Here is a 15,134-nt window from a genome sequence, read left to right as displayed (position 1 = left end):
ATGAAATATATTTCTGAATAAAATAAAATACATTTTAAGATTTTTTTTTTCCTCTTACCTGACGTAAAGTCCGTGCCACTATACTTTCAAGAACGGGTCCTCTGTCTTCATGCAACAGATGAACTTCATCAAGAATCAAGAGCCTTACCAGCTGAGACAGAGCTACATCACCAACACTTTTTCTTGTTACTACGTCCCATTTTTCTGGTGTAGTCACAAGCATCTGTTAAAGCAAGAAAGAGAAATTAAGCATATGCAAAGAAAAATCCTAATTCAACTTTATCAGTATATAAATATCTGCCTGAGAAAATGTAATGTAGAGCTTAGCAAAACTACTGTAAGTAAGTTTTACCTACTTCACCTGTTTGAGGCAGAAATAGTTCACTGCATCGACATATTTTGCTGGACACAAAGCTTGTAGTCTTCGTAGTAAAAATGTGAATAGAAATATCTAATAACATCAAGTCAATGCATGCCATTAATATACACTTTCTATATTAGAGCAATTAAATATCTGTCCAGAATCTACTGTTTACATAATCGCATAAGTCATTTAATGTGCACTAAATCCCACTAAAAGATGTCTGTGATAAAATATTTCTAACTTTCATCTGAGAACCATAAACACCTAAAACTTCCCACAAAAACACTAGGTAATTCTGAATAATGCTTCAAAGACCTGGCGAAGACAGAGAGACACAGAAAGTTAATGACAACTTATAAGACATCTATGAAAACTGCTAGTCCAAATCTGAGAAAAATAATTTTCTCTCATCTGAACAATAAAGTACCATCAGAATAATATTAATAGATATCAGAAAACAATGGAACTGCTGTTTCAAGTTTTTTAAAACTTAACTTGATAGATTTCTTAATTACAGAACCACAGATTGGTTGAAATGGGGAGGGGCCTGTAGAGGCCATTTTGTCCATCTCCCCTTGCTCAGACAGAGCCACTTAGATCAGGGTGCCCAGGGTACCTCTATCCATTAACCCTAGAAAATAGAAGTATTTTTCCCCTGCAGTGCCATTCTGCATTGTTCCAGTCCAATTGTTTTACTTTCAGAATCTATCACTCTTTACTAATTACCAAGAACCACTCCTGAGACATGTTCTTTGCAATGCTATATATATATATATATATATATATGTTCTGCTGTATTTAAAACTTAATGCAAGAAAGAATAAGTCATAACACTGAGAATGTGCATGTGGGCTGTTTCTATGTTGTTTTTTTTTCCAAAATATCACTAGATGCATTTTACAAACAGATACATATCTTTCAAGTTCTTTTACTCCTACAAAACAGTAGGTGTAAAATGTGTGGTCATAATTTAGGAACTGAATTGTAACACTACTACAGATGCAACTGTTATCACTTTAAGATGAGCCATGTCAACAACAAAAATTAACAGCTGTACTTCTCCAGAACATTAATTAGCAAACAGTGAGGAAATACATTTAGCAATGCATATTAAGACTTTAAGGTGTGAAATGCTACAAATGCAAGATACTTAGCTAATTTGCTCAAGCTAAATTGGCAATGTTGAGATCATTTATTTTTTCATGCCAATCATGTTATCAAAATATGTATTTAAATTGGTGTAATTATTTTTCCTGTTTTTGAGTGATGACTAAATATTCATTAAAAATCTTTTACTTTGATCTTATTTTAAAGCAGCAACGATAGGCAAAGTAATGACCTGAATTAAAAGCTATGCTTGATATACTGTCTCATTTAGCAAGACCAGAGACCTCCAGAGGATATCTTCCCAGAAAATAAGATTACTTCTTATATTTAATTTGCAAATAGGATTTACAGTTGAGAAAGAAAATACTCCAAAAAAAACAAACAAATCAGCTTTGTAGTCTCAAACTGTAAATTGAATTTAAATATAAGGCACCAATTAAAAGTATCAGCAAAAGAAAATGTTGACTACCAGCAAACATTAACAAAGCCACAGATTATTTTTTCAATTAAAATAATAAACAAAGCAGCATTATGATCTCTCTCATAATTACTTTTAAATGCTGTGGTGGCATTTATTTTTGTAATTAATTTTCAGAAATAATGTATTTCAACCACAGTGTTATAAACTCAAAACTTAGATTCAGCAAAAGGAGTCTAGTTTCTGTATGAGGGCTGAGAAATTGCAACCAAACTATGAAATAGCTTTCTAATATATTCTTTATTATACTTTGAGTCCAGTTATCAGCACACTGAGAACTGAGTGTTCATTTAAAGTGCTATTTCACCACTTCACCTGTTTTGGTATTGAAATAGCTGGAAAATAAAAGTGTCATATTTGTTTAATGAGCTGGAACACATGCAAAGACATTTCAATTTGTTTTTGGTTTTTTTTTTTTTTTTCTGTATTAGGGTATGGCTAAATAGAAATGAGTCAGCTATCAATATTTTTACTGTCAACTTAAGTTTTTCTCTGGACCTGTATATCTCCTTTTGTAATGTTTCTTTGATTATCATTAGTAACTGCTCCACATTGACCTTTTCTACCAGGAAAAGCATGGAATAGTCAAATTGGTCTTTCTTTTTAGGTGAGGACTGTCAATCATTTACTTTATATCAAAAAAGACAACATGTTTCAAAAAATGCTTTCTATTCAAAGTGATTTCATGAATCTCCGTGTTGCTTTATGTAATATTCAGGTAACAACTCAAACAAAAAAAGACAGATTACTTCACTTTAAAAAATGAAGTAAGGGAGGACAATAACAAGTGATAAATTCAACTTGCAAGCAGTTTAAAGCAATTGTAAAAATGCATTTTTCTGTAGTCTTTGAAACTTTGCTGGTTGCTTTTGCCAGTTTCTCTTCATTCCCCTTAGAAGCCAGACTAAGATAAGAGGATGTTTTCATACCACAGTTTCAGAAGATCAACATTCTGAAAAATACTGGGGTTTGCTGTTGCTTTGGAGTTTTTGGTTTTGATTTTTTTCAGTCTGAAAAGTCCTCTGGTTTCATAGAGGGGAAATGGTCTTCCATTAATTTCTTAGAGTTTTATTTCTAATAGCAGACACAGCCTTCAGTTTTACTTTTTTGAATAGCTCATTTTAGTTAAGGTCTTGCATGTGGCTGATATCAGATTTCTGCCTGAGTAAGCTGCTCACTTTCTCTGATGCTAGTAAACGGTGTTAATCGCCTAAGATTCATGCTTCCTTGCACTCAATCCATATGTGAATATATAAGCATAGAATATTTAGCTACAATTTCTGTCACGGGTTACTATAAAGTCCATTAAGTTCATTTTCAAGAACCGTTCTACTTTATTAGCAACTTCATCTTCCAAGTACATCCACCACTTGTCTGATCTTTTGTAACTTCCATGCCAAAAACAGTTGATGCACAAAGAACTGGTGAACAAGGATAAAAGGTGGAGCATCAATAGGAATGATAGGAAACAGAAACCAGTTTACACATTTTCAAAAAAAAAAAAAAAAAAAAAAATAAAGCCACAAAAAACTTCATGTCAAATTATAACTTCTTTAATTTTATTTATTTATTTTTCATTATCAGATCTAGTAAATATATTTCAGGACTGACAATAGGTTTATATAAGTTCACATACTTATATGAGTAATCATGCTACGGGGCAAAATTTTCGCAATTTCTTTTTGCAGTGGGCTTTTACATTTCTTAAAGCAGAGGTTTAATGAGCATTCCTGAAGATAAAAATGAAACCTTCCCACAAACAGCAGGAACAGAAGATTAACAACAACAGTTAATCATAATCAGCTCCATTCAGCAGGTTGCTCAATAAAAACAACTTTTACAAAATGACTGTGTATAAAGGCTTTTGTAGAAATACCAGATCAGCAACAACCATTGGATTTTAAGTACAAAGAAAGAACTGACAATCTTACAGACGACAGAATTACCCAGTAAGTTAACCCCAGAGAACTAGCCTAAATTGACCAAAAAAAGACCAAAAGATCTTTTCAGATAATCACATACAACTGCATATGAGCAAACACAATAGCTGTTCTACCTCCCAAACGCTTGACTCATCTTCAGATTAGTACTGACTTCTATGTTTTAATTTTTCTGCAACTGTGTTCAAAAATGAGTTATGAGTAACAACCTTTATAATGAAGCATTTCATATGAATCATGGTATTCTAAAATGTTTAATTTTTTTATTTTTATTTTTTAGTAGAATCATACAAACAACAGAAAAGAACTGTTAGAGAAGGCAAGCTGGTTTGCAACTGCACATAGAAGTTTTCCTAAAAGGTGGGAAAACATCCTTTGGAGAATTTTTACAAGGAACATCAAACACCCAACATTGATATTAACTGCTACTTAGTGTTTCCTTGTAACTTTTGCACCACTCTCTATTAATTAACCATAGTATTTCTTCAGGAAAGGAAGAATAAAACCAAACCTTATCTTAAAAATCACCTGATGCCTGCAGTTATGTGAGCATCTGTATTACAATGGCTACCTCCAGTGCGCCTGCACAGTGACCAGTGATGCTGGAGTTGTTCAGTTGTGGTTTTTTTTTTGACAGACTAAAAATATCTGACTTATGATACAACAGCCAAAACTAAGCAGGGTTAAAGTGACTGAAAACAGCTAAAATGCAGCCTGGAGATCACTGAAAGATATAATCTTCATTGAACAATGCACGTTATGTATTTCAGAAGTGGTAATTAGGAATGACTAGAAATTATTTAATATCTTGAAGATTAAACAGATTTTATTATTGAAATGACAAAAAATGACAAAGCATCATTCCAAATACAAGAATGCAGAAAATTTCTCAGAAGTGTCTGGATGTTGTTGGGAAGATGAACAATTTTGAAGCCTCTTCCATTTGTTTATACAGTTGAAGAAAAATACTAGGTAGGCTGAGAGAAAAACTATTGACTACAACAAAAATTTTTTAAAAAGTAATGATTATATATATATAATATTAATCAATCATTATTTTATATATTTATATAATTGTCATATTTCTAATATGATATAGATGTATAAAATTTTACAAAACAAGTGATGCTCAAGTGAATAATCACTACTCACAGAGCAATGCCCAGCCAGCCCCCAAGCAGTGCCAACCCAGCCAACTCCCCACAGGTTTTCAAGGCTGTTATTTTTTTGCCTGATGTCACATGGTATGAGGTATCCCTATGGCGAGGTTAGGTCAGCTGTCCTGGCTCTACCTCCACCCAGCTCCTTGTGCTCCCTCAGCGCCCCTTACTGGTGGGACAGTATTAAAGCTGAGAAACTGAAATATTCTTGGCTCTCCACAGCACTGCTCAGCAAAAACTAAAACATCTAAGGATCTAAAAGTAGGGAACCATTACCTTTCTGCATTAGTGTCTGTAGTAAGTTTGTCTCCACCACAACGATTCACCATAGATGGATAGCAATAAACATTCTGGTCTAGTTACTGCTGGTTTTTTTTTTGTTTGTTTGTTTGTTTTTGTCACTATTCAAAGAAACTCTCCCAAAAACCTACTTTTGTAGATTTCAGTTAATTCAGCTTCCTCAACATTTTTAATTCACTATTGGCTTTCTCTCTTCTCTCACTCCTTTGTATACATCTGTAATTTCCCCTTACTGCACATAAAAAGATTATGTGGCTGATTCTACAGCATGATCCCCTCAGTCACATCCAGGATTCCTCATCTTCTGACAGCATTTTGGCCAAGGGGCATAGCTATACTATACAGTTTACTCTATTTATGGTCTCACTACTAACTGGGTGCTTTTTCTTGGCCATAAGAGAATGTTCACTGCAAGAGCTTCAGTCATACACAGAGATGCAGAAAACCACATAGACCTATATGCATCCACTCAGACCAGCCTCACACTGGAATGCATTATAATCTGCAACTCTCTCTTGAAAACTGCTATGCTAGGGCTTTGTATACACTGGAAATATTTCCCTTCAGTGATGCTTTGGAGCTTTTCACATTTTAATATTAGATATCTGATATCAGACTCCATAAGGGACACTACAATACTGGCACTCTGAGGCAAAACTGTCAAAAAGGACTGCATCCTGTAAGTCATTTTCATAATTCTGCTTTTATCCTACTTTTTATTGCACTCTCACATTACATGATTTATTCAAGCATTTCACAAATCCTCATGAAAGGAAGAGGTTGGGCAGAGAGCAGAATAAACATATAGAAACTGAAACAGAGGGCAACAATTCAAAATAAGATTGAGGTAGAAAAGAAGGAAATAATAAACAATGAATATAAATTGCTTTTCATTACTCACTGACAACCACCTGATGCTGCATTTTACGCAGTTAAAACAGAACTGTCTCCACTAAAGCAGGTTCCTTACACAACAAAGATACACAGATGGGCAGTGTGAATAGATGGTGTTATATGAATCCCCCCTGTGGCGCAAGTGGTAGAAGTGCTGCTCTGCTACACAGAGGCTCGAATCCCGGGGGTTGGACCCGATGATCTCTAAGGTCCCTTCCAACCCGCACAAGACTGTGATACTGTGACTATGATACTGTGATATCAAAACTTAACATGCTCTAAATTTATCATATCATAGTATCATAGTATCATAGTCTCGTGCGAGTTGGAAGGGACCTTAGAGATCATTGGGTTCAACCCTCGGGATTCAAGCCTCCTGTGTAGCAGAGCGGCACTTCTACCACTTGCGCCACAGGGAATTCAAACCTGGGCCCCGGTGTTGCAAAGCGGCATTCCAACCACTGCGCCACTGGAGCACTGTATTGCTATTACTTTATCTAAAAAGAGCATCTTAAAAACATTCAGTAGTAAGACTACAGTTACAAGAGATAACTACAGAGAAGACTGAGCTTTTCATGTTAGAAAGATTCACAAAGGTGAGTTACACTGACGCATTATATCAGCAATTAGCAAGCAATCAAAGCTAACATCTGCAATCAACACTAATTCTAGAAATCAACAATGGAACAGTGAGGATTTTAAACAGTCACATAGAACAGCAAACAAATTTCTCACTGAAGAAGCACAACCTTGTTTAGCTTGTTTTATTTTATACCTTAATCCTGGGAACTCATACAATTACAAATGAGTTTGATTCTTTAAAGAGCCAGTTGTGCCCATGTAATGAAAAGGGAATGAATGGTTTAACTATGCATCTGGACACCTGCTTATCACAGCAAGATACTTATCATACCTCACATGTACTGCTGATTTTTTTTTCATTAATATTTTATTTTTATTACAGTTAATTACAAAAAGAGTAAAAGACACACACCCAAGTTTAAAAGATCTGAAACATACTTCCTGCTCACTCTCAGATGTGACTGCAATATTCATTTGTAAGTTGTATCACAACTTTTCAGTAAAATGGACTTTGATAGATTCAAAACAGAATGGAATTAAATTCAATCCAAGCACTGAGGGTGACAAGTCAGAGGAATTCCTTTCTGTTGTTGTGAAGGCATTTTAGTTTTCTACACTGTCAATGAAAGAGTATAAAACTTTACACATCAAGTTGTTAAATTAAACTAGAGAGAGACTATGGAAAACAATACACATTAGGATCACAGTAGTTGTTACTGAGAAATAATCTGATGAGAGCACCTGCCACTTACATTTTTTCTAGGACAAAAACCATCTTTTTAGTGTCAGTACAAATCTGACTTTAACTACCACAGTTACAAATGAGGAAGAACAGCTAGAACACTTTGTGAAATTTATTTCTTGTATTATAACAAACATAATTAGCCACTGAACCTTCAGGTTTAAATAATGATCTAAATGCTTTAAAGGAGTTTGATCCAAAACATTACCCTTCTTTCTTTTTTTTTCTTCTTTCCCGTTAATCAGCTCACTGATTATAGTTATACTAACCTCTGATATACTACTGTCAGGTCTGATTGATGCCAATAGCTCCCTTAATCAGATCTGACAACTTACAGCAAATGCCTGTCTCTAGAGACACTACTTCCAGCCTGCTTGATTTCAAACCCTCTCCATGTTATTTTGCATTTTCTTCACCCTAGCCTCTTTCATATAGAACAGGGACAGTAAAATAGCAACAAAACATACCCAAATATACTCTACAGCCATGTTTTTAAATACTATTACAGCATATTTGGGCTAACGTTTGTTTACTGGATAACTACATGCAAGTGCATATTTTGAAAATACACTGATGTTTTCTAGAAACTTAATAATGGTGTTGCTTTTTTAAGATGACAAAGATAAAAGACTACCTCAGCTATCAGTTTTCCCAATGTATTTACACAGGCATACTTCTAAGGCTCATCAAAATGGTCCTGCATATCTTACTATTAAATGTGAAACATGAAATTGAGAATAACTTTTTTAGAATAATTACAACCTTTAATTTCTTCATTACTTAAAAAATTATCTACAGTAGGAAGAGAAGGAATCTGTGTTCCTACTTGGTGGTATATTCTAAATAATACATTTTAATTATACTCTATATAGAATCATAGAATTTCCCAGGTTGGAAAAGACCTGATCATCATCCAGATCATCAACCACAACCTAACCATACTACCCTAACTAGCAACCCTCTGCTAAATCATGTCCCTGAGCACCACATCCAAAAGGTATTTAAACACATCCAGGGATCATGACTAAACCACCTCCCGGGGGAACCTATTCCAGTGCTTAACAACCCTTTCTTAAAGAAGTTTTTCCTGATACCCAACCTAAACTTACCCTGGCACAACCTGAGGCCATTTCCCCTTGTCCTGTCACCAGTGAGAAGAGAACAACCCTACTCTCACTGTAAGAACCTAACATGAAAAATCTGACCTAATATGAATAATTTAATATGCTAGCAATATATACTTAATATGTATACAATAATATACTCCCAAGTTGTATTAAGTATGCTTTAATTCTATGGAAAATTAGAGTGTATTTCTATTATAGGTATTGTGTGTTATGGCATATTAAATGATTCATTAAAATATTTTCTCTAATGCAGTATAAAAAAATCTGTACTTTTAGATGGGATTCAAGTACAGGAAGATAATCTGTAGCACTTGTAATCATTATTTTGAAATCTAAAGTGTTTTTTTGTTTGTTTGTTTTTTTTTTCTTTTTTTTTGCTCAACATACAGTCACAATAAATAATAAACAACTCAAAATATGCAGTATCATGCAAAATTCAGAGGATATACATTCTAAATTGCTTTGATGCTGTTTTATAATTTACTTGCATTTTCAACTGACCAGAAGCTGTAAAATTTGAAAAAGAGCCAAAGGAGTCAGACATTCCCTCAGCAACCTGTCCTCAAATCTACTCAGATAAGCTATCTTTTTTTTCAGAGGAATATTCACTCAGCAGGCACAGCTGTTATTCTGCAATTTTTACAGCTAAATCAAAGATAATTGGACTTCTGAGTACCTTCAAATTGTACTCTGGGAGAGGGGTCTAACTTAATGCATCATTTGCATTAACTATGAAAGACTGCTTTTTTATCCTGTGAAATTTACAGTGCTTAAAAAACTATCTGGAAGTGCAAAGCAGTTAGCAGCTTTATAGGCATGAATTCCTTTAGCACAGAACCCTTTTATTTACAAAGGACCATTAAAATCAACAGAAGTAAATCATTCTTCCAAGTCCTTCACAGATAAAATACTACTGATACATTTCTGCTTGTAGTTTCCTGCACGTTTTACTGCCATTGTCATTACCTAAAAAGGCTAAGAGTCAACACCCCACCACAATATTTTAATTGGTGTTTTTAATCAACTTATTATTAATTCTTTATATGCAGTTAAATAATTAGTTCATACAATGAAGCACTTCAGTTTCAGATTCTTTGCTTATATTTTACGAACTGTAGTAGAGACGTTATTCTTCTTTATTTATTGAGATTCATTACACTTAAGAATTTAACATTTAGACAATGCTTTTTAGTGTTTTCCAGTCTTAATTTTTCAGACTGAAAATGATTTATAGAATACTGCTTATTAGTCTGCCATCACTTGCAAAAAATTTAATAATTCTGAAATGTGTTTTACAAAGTATCATCTTTTATCACTAAATGAGAATAACTCTAAAGAATAATAAAATCATTAAGGTTGGAAAGGACCTCTAATATCATCTAGTCCAACCACCAACCCATCCACACCTAAACCCACTAATCACATTCATTAGTGCCACATCCATACACTTCTTGAACACCTCCAGGGACAATGACTCTACCACCTCCTCAGGCATCCTGTTCCAATACATCATCAATATTCCAGAGTAGAATTTTTCCTAATATCCAACCTGAACCTTCTGGTTTCCTGAGAAAAGATGTTGTCCCCCACCTCAACCAAACTTCATTTCAGGCTTGCACATTCCCTAACCTGACTCTCTTCCCGCAAGTGTTAAGTTCTCCTTTTCCAGACTTACCCATTGGTTTCAGCGACTAGTGATTGCTGAAAGTCAGCCCTAAAAATGAAGCCTGAAGCAAAGAAGGCATTAAAGTACCTCAAGCTTTTACATAAGCTCTATCACTCTAGTAGAGAACCCATATTTTCCCATCTTCATTTTGCTGCTGATGATAATATACCTAAATAAGCCCTCCTTGTTGGCCTTAGCCAGGAAGCCTGCTTCCTTGCCAAACAGGCTTTGGCTTACCTAACCCCGTACCTTCATGCTCTAACAGTAACTACATCCCTTCTAGGTCAGTTGCCAATGCACCCACTCCTTGGATGTTTACTTCTTACTTCTGTGTTTGTTCCTGCAAGCCTCTTGTCACTTTTCCTTGGCATCCTGCTCATAGATATGAACCTTTCAGTTCCCCACCTAGACATAAAATACTGTTATATTTTACTAAGCAGTACCATATCCTCTTTACAAAAGAGAATAAAAAAAAAAATAAAAAAAATAAAAAAAATGCAGTAATGTGCTATTTGAGCAGTTTTCCCCATGAGTTCGTTTTGCTGGTTACTGTAACAGGTCAGTAATCATGTGCATAATGTCTTAAAAGTATTGCACTTTCTGAAGCATGTTAAGCAAAGATCACATTTTGCAGAAAAATATTAAAATTGTAGAATCTCAAGAATTGTGCTGTATGAGCAAAACATTAACTTACTATAATTACAATCATTTTAAATATCATTACACAAGTAAATAAAGAGCCTTTGAAATGTTCGACTAAATTAGGAACTCTCTCCTTTCTCAGCCCCCACCACACACCACGGTTAACAAATAAATATAACATTAAAGACGTCTATTTTAAGAGATGTAGAAGTGAAAACAACTTAGAAAATAAGATAAACCGCCTCAAATGTACTAAAACAAGATCAAAGAACTGGAAGAAATCTTGTGCTTAGCGCTACCTCTTTGACACAAAGCTCTATGGCTGACACAGTCTGAAGTATTTTCTTAAATAGCAAATACATTCTAAAATCTGAACAAACCAAAACCATGAAGACTCAAGAAACAGGCTTAAAATACTGCTGAAATGCATGTAAGGCAAACACTTACCACCTGGGACTTGATATATTTATGAGAGCTGCTCCAAAAATAATGCCTTCTTTTTTTTATATTGTCTTGTAATATCAGGGGCAGATGGTGGTGGTGTGGCAGAGTGGTAGTTGATGGTTGAACCTTCCTGCCAATAGTCCATCACATTTTGTTTCCATGTGACAGATGGCAGCAGAGAGACAGTCTGACAAAATCAGCTCACCCATGAATACCAGTGTATTGTGATAAGGAAACTCTGTACAGAGCTGAATACTGGCTTCGGTACATCAGAAACGATGGTGACAGTGTTACAATATTGCACAGTTTGGGCTAAGTGAGTCCTACAGATGCTCACGCAGGAACAGAAAGAACACTGTATGCAAGTTTTTCAGGACCTACTGAACCAGTGTGAAGCTGATGACCATTTCCTGGATTACATCATTACTGGTAATGACATGGAGTCAGAGGCAAAACAGCAGTTCACTGAGTGGTGATGTGAATTCTTCTTCAAAGAAAAGGTACCATACACAGCACTCAGCAGGTAATGTCATGTGCCTTGTCTTTTAGGTTAGGAAAGGAGTGATCTTTCTGGAATTTTTAGAACCGAGACAAATTCATCAATTCTGATTAATAAATAGTGAAGCTGACTAAGCTGAAGGCTCAAACTTTCAGTGTCAGGTCAGTGAAGATGACAAGCTTTCTTCTACGACATGACAATATCAGGTCCCAGGCTTGAGACAGAGTGGCTGGAAGACTGTGTGGAAGAAATGGACCTGGGGGTATTGATCGACACTTAGCTGAGCATAACCAAGTAGTATGCACAGGTCACCAAAAAGGTCAATTGCATCCTGGCTTGTATCAGACATAGTGCTGCCAGCAGGAGCAGGGAAGTGATCATCTCCCTGCACTCAGCCCTGCTGAGGCTGCATCACAAGTACTGTGTTCAGATTTGGGCCCCTCCCTGCAAGAAACACATAGAGGCCCTGGAGGGTGTCCAAGGAAGGGCAACAGAGCTGGTGAGGGGTCTGGAGCAGCTGAGGGCACTGGGACTGTTCAGTTTGGAGGAGGCTCAGGGGAGAGCTTATCACTCTCCACAACTACCTGAAAGGAGGCTGTGGCAAGGTGGGAATCAGACTCTTCTGCGAGGACTAGGGACAGAACAAGAGGGAATGGCCTCAAGCTGCACCAGGGGAGATTCAGGTTGGATGTTAGGAAATAAATCTCCAAGAGTGGTCAAACACTGGCACAGGCTCCCCAAGGTAGAGTCACCATCCCTGGAGGTGTTAAAAATATGCTTAGATGTTGCATTGAGGAACATGGTGGTTGGACTGGGTGATCTTAAAGGTCTTTTCCAACCTTAGTGATTCTGTGATTCAAGAACTGAGAGGGTAATTTGCAGCTCCAACTGCGCTTATTCTTTCATCAGGCACCTGCATTATGCTGAAAGACTTTCTGATAATATTAACACTATTCACCAGGTAGCTTAAAACACTACTACTTCACAACTGACGTGCTGTTCAGTAGCCTCTGGACAATCACCTTGTTGTAATAAGACAACTAAAATCCTTCATGTCAATGTCAGTCCTAGTCTAGAAAGTCAAGAAATATGACCTGATGTATTTTTTCTTAATATTAACCACAAATCTAGCAACAGAGAGGCAAAGACAGAGAAACCTCAGAAAAATGACTGAAGAGCAGCATTTCTCTCACTATAAATAGAATTTGTACATTATTGTACTAAAATACTAATTTGTACAACAACATTACTCTTAGATTACTGCATCTGTTAAGAACAACAGATATTAGCAAGATCAAAGATTTCCTTTACTAATTTGACTTTTTATCTAAAGGTAATACTTTTGATAATTTAATTAATGCAATTCATTTCTATAAAATTCTACCCAGAGATTAACCATCAATAAACAGTTATTTTTCACCCATATAAAAGCAGTAAACAGACTTGAATGTCATAAAACATTCACATTTCCATCACTGTTTGATTTTTATTCGTAAATAGGTAGAATACTGTCAATAAAGATCTTTGATATGCACTAAAGAATGATTTTAAGATTTTTTTTTTTCAGTAACCACTTCCTGAAGTAATTAATTTGAAGCAATCATTACATATTTGCAATTAATTTCATAAGAATAGTAAGCAGTAAAATTGATTTAAAATATTAATTTGAAAGTTACTCAGCCAGATCCTCCTATTTTCCCTAACTAACCAGTGTGGCTCAGATTTCCACTTGCAAAAATTAAGAAATCTACTTGAATCACCTGCAGGTGACACTGTTGGTCTTAGCCATATAAGCAAAGTGCAGCAGCATTCCTCTCAATACATTCAGTTACAGCCTGGATCAATGACGTATCCAAAACACAATTATTTTTCTTGTATCTGTACACTACTACTTTTAAAGTTCCACTGCAATATCAAACCTCTGCAGAGACAGTGATTAATGCAAGTGCTTCAAGTACAGATACTTTTAAAATGAATTTATTCTGATAAAGCTTAAAGTAAATGAAAAAATGTGTGCACTGGAGTTATAGCAAGGGCTTCATCCAAACTGAAAACTTTAAATTTTCACATGTGTCGAAGTACAGAACTGAAAGGTTATATACATTTATTAAGAAAAAAGAGAGGCAGAGAGAAAGAAAACTAAGAAAAAACACCACCCAAAACTATTGTTCCTAAGAAGTTTAGAAAAGCTTGCAGGAAACAGAGCTAAGACAGGTACAAACATAATTACTTACAATAAAGATGCAAACACACTGAAGAATGCAATTACATATAAAAAACCTATATACTTCAACTACAGAACACGTAGAGTATTTTATCTTGTTCAAAATTACTGTAATTTTATTTGGGACCATTTCAACTACCTACATTTTTTTTCTGCTAAAACTCCCCTTTTCATGCCCAATCCAAATACAGATTTCAGACAAGTGAGTCATACCAAAGGATGCTGCCAGTCAGTTACGCATCACACATTTTATCAGAGTATGTGGCATGTGATTATTAAACGCAATGCAGATTACTCAAAGTCTGTACTAAAATACTACAGATTATGCAATAACAGCAGGCAAGTAGGCATTTAGTATAATAAGCCACTATATCTGTCTACATGAAAAAATAAATTATTTCAAATAAAATTTAAATGAATGTCTCGGAGTACTGATTCTAATTTCTAAAGCATGGAAGCTTGATTTCAGTAAAATCAAGATGGATTCTGTCATAAATCTAGAAATTAATTTAGGTCACAGGCAGTACCTACGGTTCCTTATAAATGACTACCATTTTTTATCCAAACTGCAACCATTTGATCACATATAAGTACTTTTTCCCCTTTGGCAAAATCCTAGCTGTCACAGACACATATATTAATGGGACAGCAGTAAATCAGAATGGCTTCCAACAATTCCACTAGTGTATTGGAAGACTGATGCCAAAAAAGAAAACGAGTACAATGCTGAAGGCACAGAACTGTAGCACCAAAACACTGGAACTATCTAAGAGACAGAAATGAAAGACAGATCGTAGACAACAATTCAACTAAACAAGAAGCTTATCAACTGAATTCACTGAAAAGTTATCCAAAAATCTCTGTATAAGCAAAATTCAATTTTTAAATCATTTTAGTTGTTGGAGGCAACCAGAATTTCTACCATGTAGAGTTACCATTAGAATCTTTATTTCTGAAAGCTAAAG

General features: G+C 35.2%; 1 protein-coding gene across 2 annotated transcripts in view; it reads right to left on the bottom strand.

Annotated features, from left to right (window-relative positions):
• ASCC3 (activating signal cointegrator 1 complex subunit 3) overlaps positions 1–15,134 on the bottom strand; it is a 247,601-nt gene that overhangs the window by 162,915 nt on the left and 69,552 nt on the right. For both annotated transcript variants that reach the window (XM_015858848.1, XM_015858850.1), the window contains exon 11: positions 59–223. In XM_015858848.1, coding sequence (XP_015714334.1) covers positions 59–223 — 165 coding nt within the window. The remainder of the gene's footprint in view (positions 1–58; positions 224–15,134) is intronic.

Source organism: Coturnix japonica, chromosome 3 (assembly GCF_001577835.2).
Source record: "Coturnix japonica isolate 7356 chromosome 3, Coturnix japonica 2.1, whole genome shotgun sequence".
Lineage (NCBI taxonomy): Eukaryota > Metazoa > Chordata > Aves > Galliformes > Phasianidae > Coturnix > Coturnix japonica.
Note: the sequence above shows the minus strand (reverse complement) of the source record. Positions and strands in the feature narration are given on the sequence as shown.